Raw genomic sequence first — 22,996 nt, 5'->3', positions numbered from 1 at the left:
TCACACATTGAAAAAAAACTGTTGCTTCTTGCTAGGCTGTTCCAGCTTCCAGCAGAGTGGTTTTCTGTAATGTAGCACTTACAGGAGCTCGCGTGTGGTGTATAGCCATATGAAGACAGAATCATTTTCTGGAAAAGAACTGCTTTTAATTTGGATGGCCAAGTACTATATCTCATTTCTCTATCACACAGTGGACACAGTAGGTTGGGAAGAACACACTCTCACCTAGACTCCCAAAAGAGTAGTTTCCCAAGTTTCTTCCCTATCCTTGCACTGCTCAGGTTAAGTGTGAGGCACCACCACCAGATTGACACTGTACTATACATGCTGAGAAGTAACAGCACAGGCAATCAAACAAGGGCAAATAAACATTGAATGGCTATTAAAGTCAATGGAGCAGGGAAGCCCAAGCTGCAATTAGTGGAGTACCACAGGGATCAATATGAAGACCAGACTGTACAAGTGGTAACTAAGGGAAAGTGCATTTAAAACTGAGAACACAAAGCACTTCTTTAATCAAAGGGTTTTGATGTCCGGAACAAGCTACCCAGCCGTATTGTTGAAGACATACCCTGGCTTCTTTCATTAATTGACTGTATGAAATCCTTGGATCAATCACATGCCCTTATGTTCTTATGACCACTGCTCCTTCCAAAACATGAATTCAGAACAAACAGTAATCTAGATTTTGGAGTCATTAGTAAATACCATGTTCTGAATTTATATTTAGCAAACATATATTGTTTAAATTAAATCCATGCCTTGGTAAATACCTGTCAGATGGCATATTATGAAGAAAAGTACTGTACAAAGTGTTGTATATAGTATTGCTTATAAAAATATTCATTGTAAATATAAAATGAAAAACACTGAGCTTAAACAGGCTACTTGAGAGGTTGACTTAGACTTTATGCTGTCACATCAATTTTGGATTCTAGTCAATGTGTAGACGTAAAAGAAAAGAAGAAAAATATTTGTATATATCATTAAAAACATCATTTTAAATTAGGGGATGTTACGCTAAAGTTGCACAAAGCCCTACTGAGACCTTATTTAGCTTATTGTGTACAGTTTTGATCACCATTTACTGTAACATTGCTACAATACAGTATGTCCAGAAATGATCAACCAGGTATATTCTCAGGCTAAAGGAACTCAATCTTTTAAGTCTTAGATGAATGAACACAAATTGAAACACACTGCATTTAAAAAGAAAAACAGTGTGCTCAAAGGCCTGTGGGCTCCTTGATCAAGCTCCCCTGCTATGGTGTTGAAGCCAGGTCTTTCAGGAAATAGCAAGATCAGTTAAGCAAGAAATGAACTAAATCAACTGCAAAAACTCCTCTTGCTTGCAAGTATTCTTATTTTAAATGTGTTCCCCAGATATACCAACAGTGCCTGCGGTGATCTGCTACCCATTCTCCACTGTTTAGTCGTTCTTTAAGATCTGGTGGTCAGACTTAGGGCTCTAGTGGGGAAGGTTAAATGGAACATACTGGGCTCTAGGACTCACTCCAATTGAGAATTACTTCAGCTTCTTAAACAGCATTTTTGAAATACTAGATTTTGCATTTTATCTTTGGATTGTATAACAATTGCTTGTTTATTTCTCCACCAGCTAATTCAATTATATACAGAAGTTTAAAGAAACCACATGACCTTGCTTGGTATTCATTGGCCAGCATGGGGTATTTTCTGTTTTACTGCCTTTACACGAGTTGTTGTCAGGACCAACTAACATTTGAATTACAGTATTATTTAAATGTTATTTAACTAGTAAAATCTGCTAATCTTGATTTAAAAATTGCAGAGCAAAATTAGAGATCATTTTGTGCTTTCTAGCATTGTGAAAGGAGCAGAGCAAATTAATCTTAAAATTCCCACAAATCATAGTATCAACTTGCTCTTAAAAGACCGCATTATGCCTTTTAATGTGTTCCTTGTAACATATCTACATGATGTCATCAGTAAATATAACAATGTGCTTTCTTCCTGCCTTTTTTAATGTTGTAGTTTACTGTCAGATTAGTGATTCTAATCATTTTGAAGCAATATAAGTTTAATTTAGTAATGAGGAAAAGCAAAATGTTCCTATGTGTCAATAATGTTTCTTCAATCTCTTCCTTTAAAAAACCTCTGCTGTTAGCTCTACTCATATGTATTTGAAAACAAAAGACCAAGAAAGACCTATTGCATGGAATGTAATTCTATTAAGACTTATTAGTCATCGGTAGGATGAGCATTTCTCAATCTGGATAAGAAAAGGCTAACTCTAGTGTTTCTTTTCTCATTCTAATATACTTTTGAAGGCCTGGGTGGACCGGAGCAGCCCTTACCTCACTTAATGTACCACAGCGTACAGTGTCTGCAATAGGGAATTATTAAACCCATAGCTTTCTGGATATAGAGCACTGTAGATCCAAAGGCTAATTCACTAAGCTAAGCCGCTTCCTAATTTAAAAAAAGGACTGAGGCTGAAGTTCAGATTCACTTACATACTAAACTGGCCTCATCCCAGTTGCCACCTTTCTCTGGTTTTCTTTTATCTTGTTTTTTAGTTAAATAATCTTTGGTATTACTGTATATTGAGTATGTAAGAAAGGAATTCAGGGCCCATTCCAGAACTTTCGTTGAGGAGGGTGCAGTAGCTGGGAAGAAAGGTGGGATGGAGGTCACATGCCCTTGTCTACAGTATGTGGAGCAGGGGTTGTACTCATTGACAGTTTTCATGCTAAATTGTCATTTTCAGAACAGATATGACAGACAGGACCGTGCAGTGCCATTCTCCCGTTCTTTTAGGAAGCGCATGATATGACATGATAGATATGTGGTCATTCAACTATTTTTTGTTAGTTGTTCAATCGGGTTTGTCTGAAGGGCCTGTTCAGATCCTGTGAGAACATGAGAGGACACACTTGTTAATGTTTTTTACATGCCTGTTCCCTCTAGGGCCCAGACATAGTGACTGCACTTTGAGTCACTCACAGTGGAGTATATGGGAGACTCATGTGATCCAGCCTGGCTAACCTGAATAAGTTCTGATCCTTACACTGACTCACCCTTCACTTCCCCTCTCATCTCCCTCTTTCCACAGGAGCGGATATTCCTGACGCTGTCCAACTACATTTTCACTGTGATCTTCCTAGCGGAGATGACCGTAAAGGTAGGTGACAAGGGTGACATTTGGAACAGTGGGACTACTGTATCGAAGTGACATCGGATAAACAAATATGCAGAGCTCGAAAACTCTGCTGCCCTTTCTTGTTTTTTAACCCTAAGGAGATATTGGATTGAATAAAACATTTATATTGCTAAAGCCATTTCTTTATCTTTCTCCTATTCCCCATAATGTATTTGAGCCCTGGAGAAACTGAACATTTGACATAACATTCTTCTGCATTTGGAAGGCCACAGCAGGAAGGGGCATCTCACACTATTGTGCTTTTTCCATCCTTCACATTTTGTGAAGCTCTCTTTGAAATGTGAATCTAGTGTCGCAGGGGGAGAGCGCTTGTACCTCCATTTAAATTTAATGTTGTAATTATAGCTTTTCCTTATTGTAGTTTTTGAAAAAATAAATAATTTCTAACAATAGAAACCAAAACTTGCTATAAATACAGGTACATAACACATCTAGTTTGGATGGCTTCTTTTAATTTTTCCTTTCTTTCAAAAAACATTTTGTCCTAGAACATTTTTATTGAGTTATTTTGTCCTATTTTCTACACATTAATAGCTCTGTTAATAGCTTCCATATATCGGATTACACTGACTTTGTAGTAGGAAAATTGAATTTCAGTACAATTACCATTAATAAACTTTACAACTAAACTATTTCAAACAAAGCATCTTTTAAATCTCTCTTTTTTTAGAAATTCGACTCTGTTACTTAAATAGTGTTTAGTCAAATCACCATTTAAAGCCTTACGAATATAAATCAAACGTAGAGTCACGTAAGACACAGCAGTGAGTTAAGAATAATGTGGATATTTTGAAGATGAAGGGTTTAAAGGTTAGAATTCACGAACACAAACAGCTGCAGTCTAATAAATAAAGAAAAAAAATAGTTTTAAATGCTACCAAAATTTCACACGTGAGTTCACTGTCACTTGAATAACCTTGACCCAATCCTTACTGAAACAGGGACTGTTGGTAATTCATAATGAAATGGTTTAAAACATAGATAGCTTTTGTATCTATTATTTAGATTTGAACTTGAACTTGAACTTTATTGCCATATGTAACCAGTACATGTACTGGTACAATGAAATTCTTACTTACAGAGTCTAGTGATTGTTAAAAAATGTGTAAAACACAAAGTGCAGACAGTGCATCAAGACAATATACAAACCGTAGACAATGTATAAGTAAACAGGCAAACAGTTCGAATATAAACAATGCAGACATGTAAACAATGACTGCACTTGTGCAATAAATACAATTATAATGAGAGAGATGGTGTAGGTGTGGTCCGATGGACATGGCCAAATGTGTTTGCTAATCGCACTGCTTGTGGGTAGAAGCTATTGAAGAATCTAGTGGTAAGTGTCCGTATGCTCTTGTATCTCTTGCCTGAGGGCAGTGGGGTAAAGCTCATGCCCGGGGTGGTGACTGTCCTCTGTGATGGCCAGAATTCTACCATGGCAGCGGTCCTCATAGAGCTGTTTAATCTCTGTGAGACCACAAGAGTCTACTTCTGAAAAGGCTCAATCCTCTAAAGTACAATATGAAGGAGCCTAGAGCCGGCCCAAAAAAAGTGAGTGAACTAGATAGTGTGGGAATATTCATTCTTGAAGGTACACAGGAGACAGACCATGTAGTTCCTGATAGCAAGTCAGTCTCATAAGAAAATGGATGCCAGTGCAGGTTTTTCAGCACAGGAGAAATATGTTTGGAATTTTTTATTCAAGCAGCACAGCTCTGTACCTACTGTAGTTTTTATTAAATATAATTTATGCAGAGCTAAATAAGTCAGAATGGAGGGTGTCAAACTGAAATTCTGAAAGCACTGTTCAAGAGTAGCATAAGAATTTGCAAGGCTATTGGTTAAATGTGATATGTTCTGCTAAGTGATAAGTGTTGATCTTATTCTAAAAAAATGAATCTGTTACATAAGTCGAGGGAGTTCTAATTGGGTTTAGAAGCTGGTTTACTGTTTTAAAGATTTCATATTTATTCTTATTCACCCCTTTCTGGGTACATAAAGCAATATCTGTACTTGTATACCTTTGTTGGTTCCTAAAAATTAATCTCCAAAACCATATCAACAAAATAAGGAATCATTGAAATATGAACATTGAAATGACATGAAGACACAAAGATATTTTTACGTGCTGTATAATTGCTATACTGTAAGAGAACTGTGTTTTGGTCCTTTCAGGTCGTGGCTCTGGGCTGGTGCTTTGGGGAGAAGACTTATCTGAAGAGCAGCTGGAATATCTTGGATGGACTGCTAGTTCTCATCTCTGTCATTGACATACTGGTCTCCATGATCTCCAACAGCGGCACCAAAATCCTGGGCATGTTGAGGGTCCTGAGGCTCCTCCGAACACTGCGCCCACTGAGGTACAGCGAGAGTAGAGTGTCAGGGTGAAGGTTGAATGTACACACTCATTCAGGTACAGCAGGGTACACTGCGCCTGCTGAGGTACAGCCAAAGTAGAGTGTCAGGGTGAAGGGTGAATGTACACACTCATTCAGGTACAGCAGGGTACACTGTGCCCGCTGAGGTACAGGCAGAGTAGAGTGTCAAGGTGAAGGGTAGGTGTACATACTCATTCAGGTACAGTGTCAGGGTGAAGGGTGAGTGTATACATTCATTCAGGTACAGTGTAAGGGTGAAGAGTGAGTGTACACACTCATTCAGGTACAGCCAGGGTACAGTGTGAGGGTGAAGGGTGAGTGTACACACTCATTCAGGTACAGCCAAGGAAGACTGTCAGGGTGAAGGGTGAGTTTCCACTTTGTAATAACTGCAGCTTATTTTTTTATTTAAAATGTTAAGAATTTGTCATTTTTATTTTTACCAGCATGATCAAGATAATAGGCAATATCACTGGGATACTTTATGAAATTATGGATATTTATCACCATTATTTAATGTCCTCTTCATTGTTTATCATTGTGTCATATCATTAATGACCTAATTTTCTGCTATAAAAGTTTTCTGTCATGAAGTTCCTCTCTAGCAACAAATTAGGAATTCTAGATAAAAAAATGATGATGGTTTCTACTGTTAGAAATTACTGTCAAGAGAATAAAGCAATGGGTATATATGGTACCTCTAATACAGCTTCAGTCTTACTACATCAAATGACTGCTGGTCCCAGAGCTAGCTACTGTACTCCACTTATTTTAAATTGCTTGTTTCTGCAGCTTATTCACAAAAAAGCAAAAACATCATAAAGGAGTAACAAATAATGTGAAGTTTTGTTTCTTAAAAATGTTCCAGAGCAAGCAAAATAAATTGCACTCTATGCAGTTTTTTTAGTCTTGTGTCTGGTAAGGTTATAAGATTTTTGTGTGTATGTACGGTTTGTTTTGTCGTAAATGTGCTCATTTATAGTTATAATGAACTTTGAAGTATCTGACATATCTTGTACAGTACAGTATGTGGCTTTCAACCACTATCCACAATTGATGTGGTCTTTAGCAGCTGGACCATACTTGCTGTTAGTGCCTGGTGTAGTGAACAGGTATTCAGGTTGCTGGTGTGCCGCTGGTTTTTAATAGTTTCTGTTGAGAGATGAACCTCTGTGGCTTTTTACAGATGTTGCTGTAGATACATTTAATTTCGCTTTCTGTCATGTAGGATCCAAATACACCAATTAGCTCAGGGGCCAGTTCTGATGTCACTTTGTGCAACTTAGACATTAATTGCAGTATAAATTCAGGACACTTCTGGTTCCCTGAAACAGGGACAACAGGTGGTTAACGACTACCTGAAATATTTAGTTCTTTATTTGTGTGATGAATGGCTTGCTGCCTTTCATCTTTCATTGCAAGTTGCCACAGCAAAATGACTGCATACCAGTATATACAGTAGTAATTCTAATTAGGGAATGAAGATGTAATCAGTTTAACAGCTGGCTAAAACAACTTGTGAAAGCATTTTATCTCACTATATGTCTCACTACATAAATTAAATTTCCTACTGTACATATGCTCCTCTGATATACAGTAATATGGTTTTCCAGAACACCCATTCTCACACTAAACTTGTCTTTGGTAACATTTGGTTGTATTTCTGTAGCTACACCTATCTGCTGACACGCACATCCTGAGTGGGTGCTGGTCAAACTCCAAGGATCTATGGTTGTTTTAGTTCTTACATCTTCTCAAATCTCAAAATGGCTGACTCAGCCTCACATAGATGTCAGTGCTTGTTGCCTCTTCTTAGTTTTAGTTTTAATGTTTCTCTTTTGCTAGCAGGCTGGTGAGAGAAATTTAAATATTAATCATACTCTGAGCAGGAAATAAAATATTCATTTCTCCTGTGTCCCCCTACAAAATATAAGATCCCATTTTCATCTCAGGCTCGCCTGATTTTCCTGACCTCTGACCAGCAGGAGTACCTGTATATACTGTCACTTGTATTTAAAGAGACAAAAGGAGACAAAAAATAATTTCTGTAAATTCCACAGTGCAAACTCTTTTTAAGTCTTGCACTGTCTTACACTTGTCTCCTTCAGTGTCATACTAGTAATTAGTAATTGGGGAATATCACTTGAATTTTAACTTTCTTTCTTTTTGATGAAGTTGTAGATTATCTGAGAAGTTGGAGAAACTAAAATCAAGTTGAATTAATTATTATTAATATTATGGGGATGGTTCACACCAACAGGAACTGGAAAGTCTATCACATTAAAGGAAATGTGATAAACGTGCAAAGTTCAGGCAAATCCTAGAGAAAAATCTGCTTGACTCATTCGGGAATCACATCTAAATCTACATTGACAAACCCTGCAGCACGAAACCAAAGCCATGTGGCAGTGTTTGCGCAAGAGTTGGCCAGTTGCAGTTCTAATCCAGTAGAATATTAATAGTGAAACCTAAGGATTGCTCTTCATCGGTGACCCCTCAACAACACGTAAGAACAAGAAAATTATATCGTCCCACTGTAGAGAAACCTATTCAAAAATAATACATGTACCAAGTACCACCAATTACTGACAGAGGGCTGAATACTTGATACGGAATACTGAAATCTGTATTCAAAATTTTGCTGACATTCAGCCTCCTTCACATACAGTATACAGTAATAGTGTTTAGTTTGATCATTACTGAATAAAAAATTGAATACATTTTTTTAAAATAAAAAACTGTTTGAATAATGGTTATATAGTGTGACGTGGGTGTGGGTGTGGTCTTATGTACAGTATAATAAGATACAGTATAAAGATTTTTTAAATATATCGTGATCTGACCAATGCAAGTCTGATCGGTCTGATGTGGTTTTTAATGGCCAGCTGGAGTTTCACACTCTTATTTTTTCACCTTTTTTCTCCCACCTGCTGCTGTTCTGCATACTGTACATCTTCCTGTTTACAGGCAAGGCAACATGAAAACCAGCCAAAGCTGCTACTCTCTTTGAATCTCTGAATACATTTGCAGGGTACTTATATCTCCAATGTTTAACTTGCATTTATATTGGTTTAGTTCAAATCCTAATTTAACTATAAGAAATATTTTGCCAGAAGATTAGTAATTCTTCCTAGCTCTATGTAATGGAAATATTCCAACACACACTGGGTTTACTGGATTAGTTTTGATTTACAGTAATCTGTGCTTTAGTCTTTGGATCAAGTCATAGTTTCTTAACCATTTTCAACTGAGTCATTTGACTGCGTTGACATCTGTAGAACCTGGAATTGTATCTCTGCAATGAAGAAACCATGAGCAGCAGGGGTATCAATTATATGTCTGTGTCAACAGCTAACTGAATGTACGCCTGGAATTCAGTAACTAATCAAATGAAGCAGTCTTCTGGGATCCTTAAAAAATGGCATGATGATATTCTGGGCCAAAGACACACAAGTATTTCTAGCATTTTATTCTTTTGTGCTTTTGTTCTTGTTTTTTTTTTATTTAGAAACATCAATAAGTTTCCTATACCTACTTGATTTAGAATAGCCAATTGTGAGTTTTTCACATCACCACCAATCCCCACAACTACGCACAAGGGAGAATGAGTAAGTGTAGGCCAACTCCTTCAGCCCACGTGCCTTTGAGCCATTTGTCTTTTAAAATAGGTCTAGACCACGTTGTCTTGTACCGGAGGTTCAACGTTGATTGGAGAAGAAGTGCTTCCCTCTGCACTGCACTGCTACTCAGGAGGCCTATTCTGATGTTTTTTTCCAAGATAGCTGTAGGGTGTTTCAACAACAATTCTTGGACAGATTTTAAAACAAATATTGTTTAGAGCTCATCACGATAGAGCCTTGTTTTCTTTTGCAAGTAGTGTAACGGGACATACAGTACAGTACAAGCAGTAAAAATAACGGTGCCTAGCTATTTTCCTTGACAAGGACTTTACAGGACGAACCACAGTAGAACTCCCTATTCTTTCTAGAAACTAGAACATATTAAAACTGACTTGTTCATTTAATGTCACGTTAGTGATAAGTTACAGGAGTTTGTAGCCAAATATGCCACCTAGCATTTTAAAGGGTGCTATGTCCCCATTCCCCTGCTGCATGTTGTTTGTTTATCACAGATCCACCACTGCTCCCAGAGACCATTTCAAGTCAGTTATCCTGCATAACTGCCCTTTTTTACTCTTAAGCAATTGCAAGCCATCACTAGCTGAACATAAAATAACACACAAAAAATAGTATACACAATGTACATACTGTATATACAATACATACACATTATATGCAAACTTAAAGTCAATGTAGCCTCCAAGTGCACAATGCCCTTTATTCTTCAAGAATATGTCCAGTGGAAGCTTGTAGTTCAGTGAAACATCAAGGGGAGAGGCACAGCATAGGCAATATCAGACTAGTGTTATCTTTCATTGTAGAAGCATCATCACATGTTGGAATCGACATTTCAGACAGGCAGTGACCTGAAGACTATTAATTTATCCTATGTAGTTTCCTGTAGTCATAATGTCATGGTAGTTTATTTACTCTGTATTGCAAAAATAAAATTATTGAATCTATAGCTGACATGATCTACTTTTCTTGGAAGATGTAGAAAAGATGTGTAATGTGCATTAAAAAGAAATATAGATTAGCTATTCAGAAACAAGCAATAAGTTGATTATAAGTTGGGAGGTCTGTCATGAGTTTGATTAATAACTTAAATAGACCAATCATTCTTTACTCCAAGCTGTTCATTCTTTCTGCAAGAATAAGACAGCTCAGCTTGAAGTGTCTTTTCTACAGGCAGCTACAAAGTAACTTAATTACTGCACAGATGAAATATAGCACTGATCGAAGTGAAGAAAGGCTGTATCCTGTAATTTTTTTCTCCTGGATGCTGGCATTAATGCCGTTGAATAAAGACATTAGTTCCTATTCATTGCCTCAAACACTTCCTAAGAAACAGTTTGAGAATGAACAGAGACTAAGGATGCTTAGCAAAGATTTATAATTTTGTAGGATGCTGAAACATTATTGGGTTCTGATTAACATATGAAATGTGAGTAACCAGCCATAATTGAACCCATGCACTCTACAGTATACAACCTTCAGGTGTATTTAAAAAATTAGGCACTTTTTCCTCTTTTCTTAGTATTATGCATGCTTTGTTAAAATAAGCTAAGCGACTGTATGCATCTCTGATTAAGGTCTTTTACATCAGCAGTGTGCAGTAATGGTTAGGTGGGCTTATAACTGGAAAGTTGTGGGCTAAAATCCCATGTGAGTCACAGCCATTGTACCCTTGAACAATTCACCCCAATTGCTCCAGTAAAATACCCAAACACTTCACAGCATGTTCATGTTTCCTCATGTCTTTATACAGTATGTTGTTAAGGATCTTTGCTACACTCACTAGAGACATGAGGTCAACCTTATTAACATTATTAACATTATTCTTTTTGTAAAGCAGTGTTTTGTGAATTTCACATTTTTAAAATCATAGAATAGTATAACAGAATTACCATATTCCTATAATTAATATTAACATATTGTATACTGTAAACAGCTAGCGGTCTGTTTCAAATAGTATTTCCTTCCATATTTATTTTTAATTTACCCTAAATACATATTCCAATACCTTAATTCTGTGAGTAACAAACATAGCCTAACATAATCATTATGTGAAGAGTCCTTGAGTGTTCCAGGATAAGGCTTCAGATGAAGTGAAAGTTGTACATGGAAGCACAGCACCCTCTGTGGTGAAACTGGAGCACAACTCCACATACAGCCACAGCACCCCAGCTACCTGTCGGACTGTGGGAGAAGCTTGAAAAAGATTAAATGTGTAATTGAGATAGTGGAAACTGTGTTTGTTTGACCATGACCCCAGAGCTAACACCCCCATACAGTACTTTCTTTTGGATTTCCGTCTTATGTTCCAAACGTCTATTTCCGGGTGCAAATACTTTAATAAAAAAAGATAATTGTTTATCAAACATAATCCTCTGTTTCTATCACGTTGCCCCCCATAACAACATCATGGTCTTCTGAAACTGAAGTGTGCATTAAAAGAAGGAAAAAACAAATGAGTTATAAATGAGTTCACATCAGAAGTAATGATGTTACCTGTGATGTCTAGATGCGTTATATGAGTTGACAGGAAGAAACCACTAAATGCAATGAATACATTTCTCTACCACTAGTTTACCATAGCTATCAAAATCGTTTTTTTTTTCCTTAAACCTACAGTACACTGTAAAACATAAACCTAATGCGCTGCTGACGGCCTGAATTTATCTGTTAATGACAGTTTATAGGTAAACAGAAGGTGATGAAGATGGTTCACTCACTGCACTTCTGCTAAGATCCAACTCATCTCTATCTCAGCTGAGAGTGGTTAGTAGGCGCTCATGTGTCTTGTACAGAATAAGCCATCATGCTCTTTCATATTCTCTGCCAAACACATCCTACGACTGAGCACTGCTGCCCTCTTTCAGCAGAAATAAAATCAGTCTCATCACTGAAAAATTAAGTCACAGTTGCTGTTAAGACTTACCTTAACAGCTTCCCACATTGAAATTGTTGTGACATATATTGTATATATTTTTATCAGTTATATTTGCAAATCTTTCAGTTATATTGATTTAAAAGTTACCACAGAATGTGCTTGATGGCTTTATAAATCCTTACACCAATGCCACGCAAACATGACATATCTGTTAAGATTTTATTTACTGTGGCTTATTTTAATTTTTTGCAAAAAACTAGCAAGCACTACTCTGCTTCGCAATTCTGTGCCTAACGTAACCACAGAAAAGTGACAAGTATAAATAAAAATGTTTTATCGTTATTGTACAGTGTTATTATTGGAATTGTTATTATTGTTTTTATTGGATGTTGAATTTATAGTCCATTCAAATTGGGAATACATCATAACTTTCAGTAAATGTCGTATTAACTTCTTAATTTAGGAATAAATGTATATCCTAAACTAGAATTCCATTAAAATATGGACACATTGTAAAATGCTGCCAAATTACACTAGTAAATAGTATCTGTTTTTATTGAAACCACACCCCCTCTTTCTTAATTGAACAATTTACTGTCTTAATTACTTAATGGGATTGACTGATAAATTGAGACTATATACAGTACAATATGACCAAGTTTAAAGACTACTGGCCTTAGTACTTGTATTTGAATACTTTGGCTATAAGTGTGACTATATCGTTATGGGGTACTGATAACTGGTTTCTTCTTTTCATATATCACTATATATTTAATCTCTGCCTCTTTGACAAAATGACAAATGTATTTTGTTATCAGCAGTTTAATTTGTGCCATGATAATCAAAGAGGTTTATTGCAGCCATCTTTTTAAACCCACTCCTGCTAAATGTAATATATAATTCCAAAACAAAACATATCCGGATGGTAGCGAAAAGCTTGTTTTCACTGAACAATGATACCCTCTTTGTGTTATAGCAACAATGTATTCATTAATTTCTGCACCTCCCTGCATGTTGTAGTATGGTGTACACCTCCCCCACACAATAAGTTCATTTTGAAGGATGTGTCACCTCTGTTGGTAAACTATCTTTAAACACCAGTGGCAGCAGGTTCTGTGCTTTCTCTTAGTTTGACGCAGATAATTACAATTCCTCTTCCTGGATCTAATTTACCTAACCCTAGACCGATGATATTAATAAAACCGTCAATTAGTGCTGATGAAAGATGAAAAGCGCAGAACTGCCCCTCAAGGAAAGCTTAAGCACTTCATCCACTCTTGCAACCTCCAATTTCCCTCCAGTCACTGATAAACAAGTATCTTTGTGTGAGTAATTAGCCAAGGACTTCCACTTGACTTCAGTTAGGAGAGCTCTTGAATGAGCACTTCCTCGTAACTCAGCACCAAGAAATTTTAGTCCAAATGTCCATTTGAAGGGGTAAAAGGATAAAAGTACTCTACATGCTGACATGACAATGCTAGATATTTGCTGAATATTTTTTTACCAAATAATTCATTTTTCAAGATAAAGTGCTCAATTTTCCACATGCCCAGAAACGTGCATTTAGTTTTTGTAGTTTAATTTTCACATTTTTCTTTTTGTCTATGTGTAGTTTGATAAATTTATCATTTTTCCAAGCGTCCAACACTTTCACACTGCTTATTTCTTCAGGGTGCTCACAACTCTGGCTTGAAGAAATATGAAATCCATTTTCTGATCAAAAGTGTTTCTGTATGGTTTCTATCATATTTATTCCGAGCTTTTACGGACCTTGTCAGTGTTGGAATGCGAATGTTCTTTCCAGGCTCTTATGATTAAAGTGGTACAGTGGTATGGTGGCAAGGTGTGCTGTTTAATCGGAGTAGTACCATGATAATCAATATTTAAAACAAAAATATACTGTATAATTACAAGCAAAGGTGCATCTTGCTTAGTTTAATTTCCCATATTCAATTGAGACTGTGAACATTTTATTCATCTTACTGTAACTTCTAATCCAAATATATGATGGCATTTATTTGGATTGGATTTGCATTATTTGTGTTTTGCTGAATTCTTGCTTTCAGTAGATGGAATAGAATGTTCGAAGCTCAGTTGAAATCACTCTAGCAGGTAAACCAGAAACAAAAGCCTATAAGAGTATTGTTCTAATCCAGTGACTTCTAGGTCTTCTATTTTGTTTTCTGTCTTAAGCCCTCTGTGGTCTAAATTGGTTTCAGTATTGGATCAGCTATTTTTGTATTCTTTCAGGGTATTCTAAAGTTGTTCATTTAAAAGATTTAAATTGCATCTTTAATTTAAGATGCAAAAAATATTAAACTTGTACAGGCTTGGGAATGCCCTTTACAGTTTCCAACTTTTAAGTCACTGAAGTAAGTGAGGGACACTATGTGGTGGGACAACAATCAAGAACATTTTGGCTCTTTGCAAGTTCAACAGGTTCTAGGAATGTCAACTACATTCTTTGATGACGTAACATTTTAAAATAAGTATGGTCTCAACATTCACAAAGGTTCGAAGTAGAGAACCCTAGTGAATGACCACAATCATGTACTGTATACGTCAACCCTTATACTGTTGCATAATGTACTACAGCATACGCTTTGTATGGTTAAAAGATATATTGGAAGTAGCCCTCCCCTATATGAAATTTAAAGTATTAATGCACTATTAGAGTTGATCAACTAAAACAAACAACATTGATCACAAACATATAGTAATCAGTTGAAACATTCAACATGAATCTCTCCTCTGCTTCCAGCAGATGCCTGACTTTTTCTCTCTCTCTCTTTCTCTCTCTGCCTCCATGTTTAACAAGTCCCTTTCTGTGTTTTGCTTTCTTGATTTTGATAAGGCCTGACATTCAACTGATTAAATCACTTTATCACCTGAGCGTAATCAACGTAAATCAAAAAGACATTGAAATAACGAATTCCCATAATATTTCCAATATATTTCTAAAACCATACATGGATAAATATAAAGATAGGTTCGATCTGATGCTCAGTAATGTCTTGTTGAGCTTATTTTAAATAGCAGTACAAAGCCCAGGGAACACTAATGACTCTATTGAAAGGAGCAATTGAATGACTGGGCAGGGGTTAATTAGAGTGGTGATTCCAACTTTGTGGAATTGTGCCCCAGGACAAAATAATGGATTTTAATTTGGAACACTTTAAAATGTCTGGCTACAGTGAAAATAGTTCTGTCACTTAACTGTACATTATAGGGAATTTTTTATTATTTACAGTGTGATTGATAGAATGCAAACAGCTGTCTTGCAATTGAACAGAGTGTGAACTTAATAGTGTTTTGACATTGAATTATGCTAAAGAATAAACCATAATAGTGAATTGCAGCACAATTAAAAGAATAGGACTTGTATTTAAAGAAAATACTAAAATAATTGTATAGCTTCTTTTCCACCCTCCCAGTATTTTGTTATTTTAGGTTTTATAATACAATAAGGCACAGGGGTCCAGATTTGTTTTGGACTATAAAAATATTTAATTTAAACAATGCTACTAACGTCATCATATCTGCTACTTGAAAAAAAAATCAAACCAATATCCTTCACAAGCTGTTTTTTTTTTCACCACATTCATAACGCACTCTGTCCTGTTTAGCATGTGAGAGTATGATTGGTAGCACTACCATAGGGTGCTCTGCTTATTGAAAGCTGCTACTTTCTTGTAACTCAAGTCTTCTTTTCCATCCAAGGGCTGAATCCCCCCCTTCCTCCCCCAGCCACCACAGACTGCTCACAAGGCAGAACAAATTAGAACAGAAGTCATGTTCTTAAAAGAAAAAATATAATATAGGAAGTTTAGGGACACTATCAGTAAAAACAAACTTTCAAAGTTGGCAACTGCCAGGTATGCCAGGTGTGTGTTAAGTCCAATTGCAGCAAAGTTAAGAATCAGAACATCTGATCCTAAAGTTTAGTACAAGACCTCTTCTGGGCTCTCAAACTGCTTCCAGGCTCTTCAAGCAGTGTGATTAAGCACAGTTAAATTTAACCACAGTTTAGTCAAAGCATATATGAAGTAATGTTTAAATTAAATATTTTATTATTGTATTTTCCAGGCTTTTAATTAATTGAATAATGATAATCTTATAAACTGTAAGCATCCCCTTTAATTTATTGAACAAACAGATGTGCAAAATGTGTTGCCAAAGTCTTTTAATGCGTTATACTCATGGTGTTAACAGCCTTGCAAAAGAGTCATGGCTGGAGTCTGTGCACAAGATCTCAGACTTATATTAGTTGGGTGCAAACAACAATGTTTTTATAGCCCTCAGCTTTATGGCATGGTTTTGTATCACAGTTATTTCACAGTTCCAGAATCATGGGATAAATCCCATTCCACTGGGGTCCCTGTCTCTGTGGGGTTTGACTGTTTGTGCCACATCTATTGTAGATATGCAAGGTTTATGGAAAAATTAATAACTCAGTACTGGGAACAAGTATGAATAACTGAATACAGTACTAGGAACAAAAATGAATAAGTCAGGACTGGGAAAAACTCTAGAGGTCATTCCCAGTACTGACTATGGTACCACAGAGAAATAGGAATTAAGTGCCAATTTATGATTTCACTACAGGCAAAACTAAACATAATAATATTTTAAAATTTGTGGAAAAGGCTGGAATTGACATTCCGGGAATGCTATTTCTATGTTCAGCACACAGCAACTGAAGAGGTGTTGGATCGTGTAGACACAAAGCTGTTCAGCTCATTTATGTTTTTTGGTTGCTAGTAGTTGAATAGTTTGTGTAGATGTTTCTTGAAAGAAGCCAGTTTTTCAGGTTTAACAACATTTCTGGCCAGCTTTTTTCAAACGTCCACAACAGTGGACTAAAAAGTGGACTAGTTTGTCTAAAAATGTCTTCTTTTCTTGGTAAAAGTACCTTTTAGTACGTGTTCTACTACTGGTTTCATATTTTTTATAGTATTCTGAAGAAGACTATTGGGTCTTTTTATTCTCTATTTAGAAGTAAAAAGATTCAGTTCTTTTATCATGTCGGTGTAAGCAATAGTATGATATACTGTAGGGATCCATTTTAGGCCTGTTACTCTTCCTGAAACTGTATATGATTTAGCTCCTAATAATGCTCTGTAACATTTTTTATAGAGTGAAATGTACAAATGATACAAAAATAAGGGGGAGTGGGAAACATAGACAAGTGATTTGCAAACCTCCTGATACAAAATCATGGACTAAGGAAATACACGGCCTTTGTCTCTATCAGATAAGTGATTCAGAGCTGCAGGAATCGTGAAAGAGATCAGGGTGTTTATGTAGATTATTCTTTATCCTCATCAAAACAATGGGAAAGCAATAAAAAAAGCAAACGGTGCTGGGATAATTAGCAAAAAGTCCAGAATTTAAAACAAGTGAGGTTCCACTCTAAAATATTTACAGTAAATCATTGTGTGGGGTTTGATTTAAGTACAGTACATAAGATCCTAAGGGGTATTGATCTGCTCCGTCTATTTCAGGCAGTGGTGACAAATAACATGCAGGCTCACAATTGGAAACTAAAAAGGAGCTTATGAACTGTAGGAAAGAAAACAAAAAAATGATTTCCCAGCACATGTTTTGAGACCCAGTCTCTGGGATCTTTAAGGAAATGGTTGGATGACATTTTAGATCTACTGTGATAGTTAAACTACCAAACAAACACTTACATGTCTCACTTACATGTTCTTACATTGCTCTATTGGAAAAATTAACACTTTTACCACATTTAAGCTGACCTATAATACCCAGATTGTGGGTCATCAAAGTGAGGAGTCAGCAATCTTGCTATAGGGAGTTTAGCCTAATGAATTTTGACACAGTTAAAAACCGTAAAAGAATTCTCACGAGAAAAGCATGAAATGACCTTGTGATCCCCTTGACAAAAGACAAGTAGAATCCTGACAGTCCCCGACTGCAGCTCTATCCTTCTAATGATGTAATATGACTGTGTTTACTGACATCAGTCTTTTCATCCTTTGAAACTACTGTAGCGGCCTCATGACATTAGCTCTATGTCTGAAATATTTTAAAATAAGATAGGCAATAACTATAATATTTAAGTTTTAAAATACTGAAATATAAATATTTGTTCTTTATCTAAATTAGAGTTAGAATAATTGTTTCTGTCTTTAAATGATTTATTTTAAAATATATTATTTAATCTAAATTATAAATTAAACAATACAGTAATTAGAAAAGCAACGAAAGCTGTAAATCAAATGAAAAATGAAACACAACCCAGGTATTGGAATTTTAGGAATTCAGAAATTGTCAAATTAAATGACTTTCCAGTTATCTGCCTCTACGTCCAGTCGGGAATAGTTTTCTTAGCCATTGCCCCACTGTAGGAAAACCTGCTTTCTCTGACTCTCAGTTGGGCTTCTCTTGTCGCCTGCAGGGTGATCAGTCGTGCCCCAGGCCTCAAGCTGGTGGTCGAAACTTTGATGTCCTCTCTGAAGCCCATCGGTAACATAGTGGTCATCTGCTGTGCCTTCTTCATCATCTTTGGGATCCTTGGAGTGCAGGTAAGGGATGACTGCTCTGTGTCCAGTTATCGGTACTGTTTTGAAGATGCCTAATGGGACCTTCACACGTAACAGACTCAGAACGAAATGTTCATTAAGAGGTTTCTTGGCATTATGTTTAATAAAATGCTTGGCTTTAGTGCTTGATAAAATAAACAAAATAATCAGAAAACATAAAAGCTGTCTATCTAACTAGCTCAGCTAGCAAGTACCTCTGCCTTAAATGTACTTTAAAACCCACACCACGACTATATTAAACACCAAAATGCCCTGCTTGGAAAAAAAAACAACACATATCAGTTCACTGGAGGAAAACCTCAGGTGAACTTACCAGCACTGGAACCAAGTTCTCTTTGGTGATGAATCATGCCTTGGACATCAAACCACTGCTCCATGTTAACAGAAAACAGATGTATTGGGGCAGCAGAGATAATGAACTGTAACATACACATAAAATCAGTGTAATGTAATCCAGTATATCACATTTTCAAGCTTCTACTATTCATAACATGACAATAGGGTGAATTAACAAAAACAGTCATTTCAAATGCAGTACTCATATGCTATTAGTACTCATAATGTTCTGTATACTCATCTAATGTGTCTGCTCTGAACCTGTGATTGACTATGATCCAATCCCAATAAAGGCATAGCAGAGCTACACACATTACACATATTGCTGAAAGGTGAAACTTTATATAAACATTATTGTGTTTTTTCATTATTTTCATAAACCTATGATTTAATAACTTTTACTTTTAAAAAAAGGAATAGCCTCGTTTAAGCATTAGTTCACTGCTGTACTTTTTGATGGTTTGTGATGTTTAGCCTTTTTCAAAGATCTTCAAAAAATGCAGGCCCTGGTGGATAATCGTTCACATTTATCTTTAATGATAATCTACACTAAAGTATCACCCTTTCCCCTTAAACTTTATTTAAAATGCTAGATTTTTCCTGAGCACCCTTCACTTTTTTTAAATGTAGAACAGAGAGCAGAATACATCATAGTGCCTACTCTTTAACAACTTCCTTGCCTGACGTTTTCTCTGGACTCATGGAGCTTACTTTCTGACATGTCATGCGGCAAAGATTTTTTTTTTTCAGTTATTAGCCATTTGTGTTTGATTTGATTAAATTCAAGTTGATTGGTAGGCCAAATGTTCATCTGACACATTCTGCTAGTAATTTTACACATATTTTCAGCCAAAGCGACCACAGGTGTAGCACATCTCCCAATCTTATCTAGTTTCACCTCAGGTCAGATTCAGCAGAAAGTTTTCTGATCATTTTACTGAAAAAAACAATATATTTTTGATTGCCTTTTGGCCATTTTTACACAAACATGGTTGAAGATTCACAATTAATAATCTAGAGTCCAAAAATGTCTTTTAAAGTATTTAAAAAAACCTTCTTTGCGAGTTGGACAAAGATGTCTTCAGCCACTCCTCAAATCAATCCTGCAGTAGGGTGTACCGTGACATCAGCTGCACAGCAAATCACAGGGCTCAGAGGCCTGTTCTGGTTTTTTACACTTCAGGTCCATTTTAATGTATTATTTAAATTGTAAAATGTTAAATTTTGATGTCACAAGGAGGTGTCAGTGTTGTGCTTAGAAGTCCCAAAGCATGGATAAGTATAAAATTGCTGTCACGACTATAGTTCCCCCTCCTTAAGGGTGCTCCAGCCCTTTCACTAAAGACTTCATTCCCTGCACCTGTTTCCCATTCCCTGCCCACCTTAAAAGCCAGGCGCTGACGCTCTTCCGGGCTCTGCTCTGATTTCTATATCGTGCGAGTCCGGGACCAGGAAGCGCCTGGTCCCGTTAAGGTTTTAACCCCTGTTCCTTGTCCCCGTCCGCCGGTTCCGACCCGGCCTTCGTGGTTTTAATTCCGAGTTCTGATGGATCTCCTGGTTTTGGACTTACCTTCGTGTTTTGGATTCTCTATGGATTATTCTTGGATTGTTCGCCTCGGCCACGCCTCCCCCGTGCACCAGCGCACCTTGGACACGCCCCCCTGTCTTCAGCCCCGTTTTCCTGCATGACGTTTCCCCAGTGTTCCCCCACTTCGTCGGATTGTGTCGTCCGCATAGGGTCCGGAAAGAACTGTTCGTTACAGAATGCAGAGCCTACACCTGGACCCCGCGGACGGCACCCTGGCAGCCCGGATTCCATCAGTCTTTTTTTCTCTCCCCCTTTTTTTTTCTTAGGGCTTCGGAGCCGCCCTGAAAAGGAGGGGCGTACTGTCACGATATTAGTTCCCCCTCCTTAAGGGTGCTCCAGCCCTATCACTCAAGACTTTATTCCATGCACCTGCTCCCTATTCCCTGCCCACCTTAAAAGCCAGGCGCTGACGCTCTTCCGGGCTCTGCATCTGATTTCCATATCGTGCGAGTCCGGGACCAGGAAGCGCCTGGTCCCGTTAAGGTTTTAACCCCTGTTCCTTGTCCCTGTCCGCCGGTTCCGACCCGGTCTTCGTGGTTTTTAATTCTTTGTTCTGATGGATCTCCTGGTTTTGGACTTACTCATGTGTTTTTGGATACTCTAAGGATTACTCTTGGATTGTTCGCCTCGGCCACACCTCCCCCGTGCACCAGCGCACCTTGGACACGCCCCCCTGTCTTCAGCCCCGTTTTCCTGCATGACGTTTCCCCAGTGTTCCCCCACTTCGTCGGATTGTGTCGTCCGCATAGGGTCCGGAAAGAACTGTTCGTTACAATTGCGAGCTCCAGCACACATTAAGCACAGCATACAACACTAATACAACAGGCCAATGGAGACCAACCATTCCAAGTGGACTTCCATGGCAACCTGACTGCACGGTGCAACACAGATGAAGTGTCGACACCTCACTTTCAGCTTTTTTTTTATTCATCCCCTTAACTGTCTGTGAACTCATTGTCTAACATTTCTTTCACTTATAAAAAAGTATGTAAAAACTATAGGTCTGCACATATCTACTCCTTTGCAGTCTTTGGTGGAAAGTTTTCAAAATTTTAAATACATTCAATACAAAATAATATTCATCTGTGCAAAATCTGATTGTTCTGGTTTAAATAAAGGAGCACAAACATTATCCTTGTGTTTCTTATTCCCAGAGTCCTAAAACTTGAAAACAAAATTCCTTTGGTGGTTTTAAAAAAAAGCTTACTTAAATAACAAATTGCCAATATTTATTCAACAACTTTCATAATCAGTGCTATAGATAAAACTGACATCATTAAAAAATAAGGAAAAACAATAAAAGATATAATTAAAAGAACATGTACAGTAATAATGAAACTATGAAAAGCCACAACAGGTTGACCTCAGTGCACTGTGAGCCTCACAGGGACACATTCTCTATGCAAGATAATTTGATGCCAAACCATTAGGTGCTTTGTATGTAAGAGGATCTTATCAGTTCTAGCTCTAACTGGAAGCCACTGCTTGACTTCCCTGGCAAGCAGCCAGGACTGGAGTAATATCCTCTTAAAGTTTTGTTTTATTATAGACTCCAGCACTCACATTCTGCACCAGCTGTGACCTTGATATAGACGGACTAATGGAACCAAAAAAAAAGAGCATGAGATAAAAGCATGGAATTCCTTCTCAGCCCATGAAAGACATATGAAACACTTTATCATTGCAATATTTCTAAACGTATAATATGCAGTATATTGTAATGATTTAAGCCAGAGGAACTCTTTTCAGCTATCTACGTTGCGGAAACCAGAAGGAGACAACTTCAGAGAACATTAGGGCTATGAACATTAAAGATCACTCCAAGCCCATTGTTTCTCATTTCACCACAGACGGCCATGATCACACTGATCTCTCTGTCTCTGTTCTCAAAGAAGGGTTTCTCAACTCCCATAGTAGAAAGACAACAGAAACTAAACTCATCCTGAAACTAGGTTCACACCTTCCCTCTTCTCTCAATGACCGACTTATTTTCGTGTAATCTTCTCTATTCACATGCAGGTTTTGACTTCACACCTGTCTTCACCCCTCACCACTTTGCACTTCCTGAGTGGTCTCTCTGCCTTTCTGCCCCTCCTGCCTCCTCCCCTCTGCCAGCTTTTGTTCTCCTGGGCTAATTGATCTTTGCTGTCCGCCCTGTCTTTCTCACACCTGAAGAAGGCTTCACAGCCGAAATGTGTTTTCTTTCATCTCTTTTCAGCATGGAATAAACCTATTACTTGTGCCTTTGTGGAATAAACCTATTACTTGTTCCTTTGCAGCCTACGCATGCTAACGCAGCTACCCACCTGAACTAATTTAAGCCAGATATTACACCAAGAATTCTATATTTAGGTTTTAGTTTAGGAGAGGTACTACAGCTGAAGTCAGGAAATATTAAACCGGGATT

At 37.2% G+C, this 22,996-nt stretch overlaps 1 protein-coding gene across 11 annotated transcripts in view; it reads left to right on the top strand.

The window, feature by feature from the left end:
- The window catches only part of cacna1g (calcium channel, voltage-dependent, T type, alpha 1G subunit), a 345,750-nt gene that overhangs the window by 258,557 nt on the left and 64,197 nt on the right, over positions 1-22,996 (top strand). For all 11 annotated transcript variants that reach the window (XM_015356347.2, XM_015356344.2, XM_015356346.2 and 8 more), the window contains 3 exons: positions 3,095-3,163; positions 5,381-5,565; positions 18,521-18,647. In XM_015356347.2, the coding sequence (XP_015211833.1) occupies positions 3,095-3,163; positions 5,381-5,565; positions 18,521-18,647 (381 nt within the window). The remainder of the gene's footprint in view (positions 1-3,094; positions 3,164-5,380; positions 5,566-18,520; positions 18,648-22,996) is intronic.

This window comes from Lepisosteus oculatus, chromosome 9 (genome assembly GCF_040954835.1).
Source record: "Lepisosteus oculatus isolate fLepOcu1 chromosome 9, fLepOcu1.hap2, whole genome shotgun sequence".
In the NCBI taxonomy this organism is placed as follows: Eukaryota; Metazoa; Chordata; class Actinopteri; order Semionotiformes; family Lepisosteidae; genus Lepisosteus; species Lepisosteus oculatus.
This window is presented reverse-complemented; position numbering and strand designations above follow the sequence as displayed.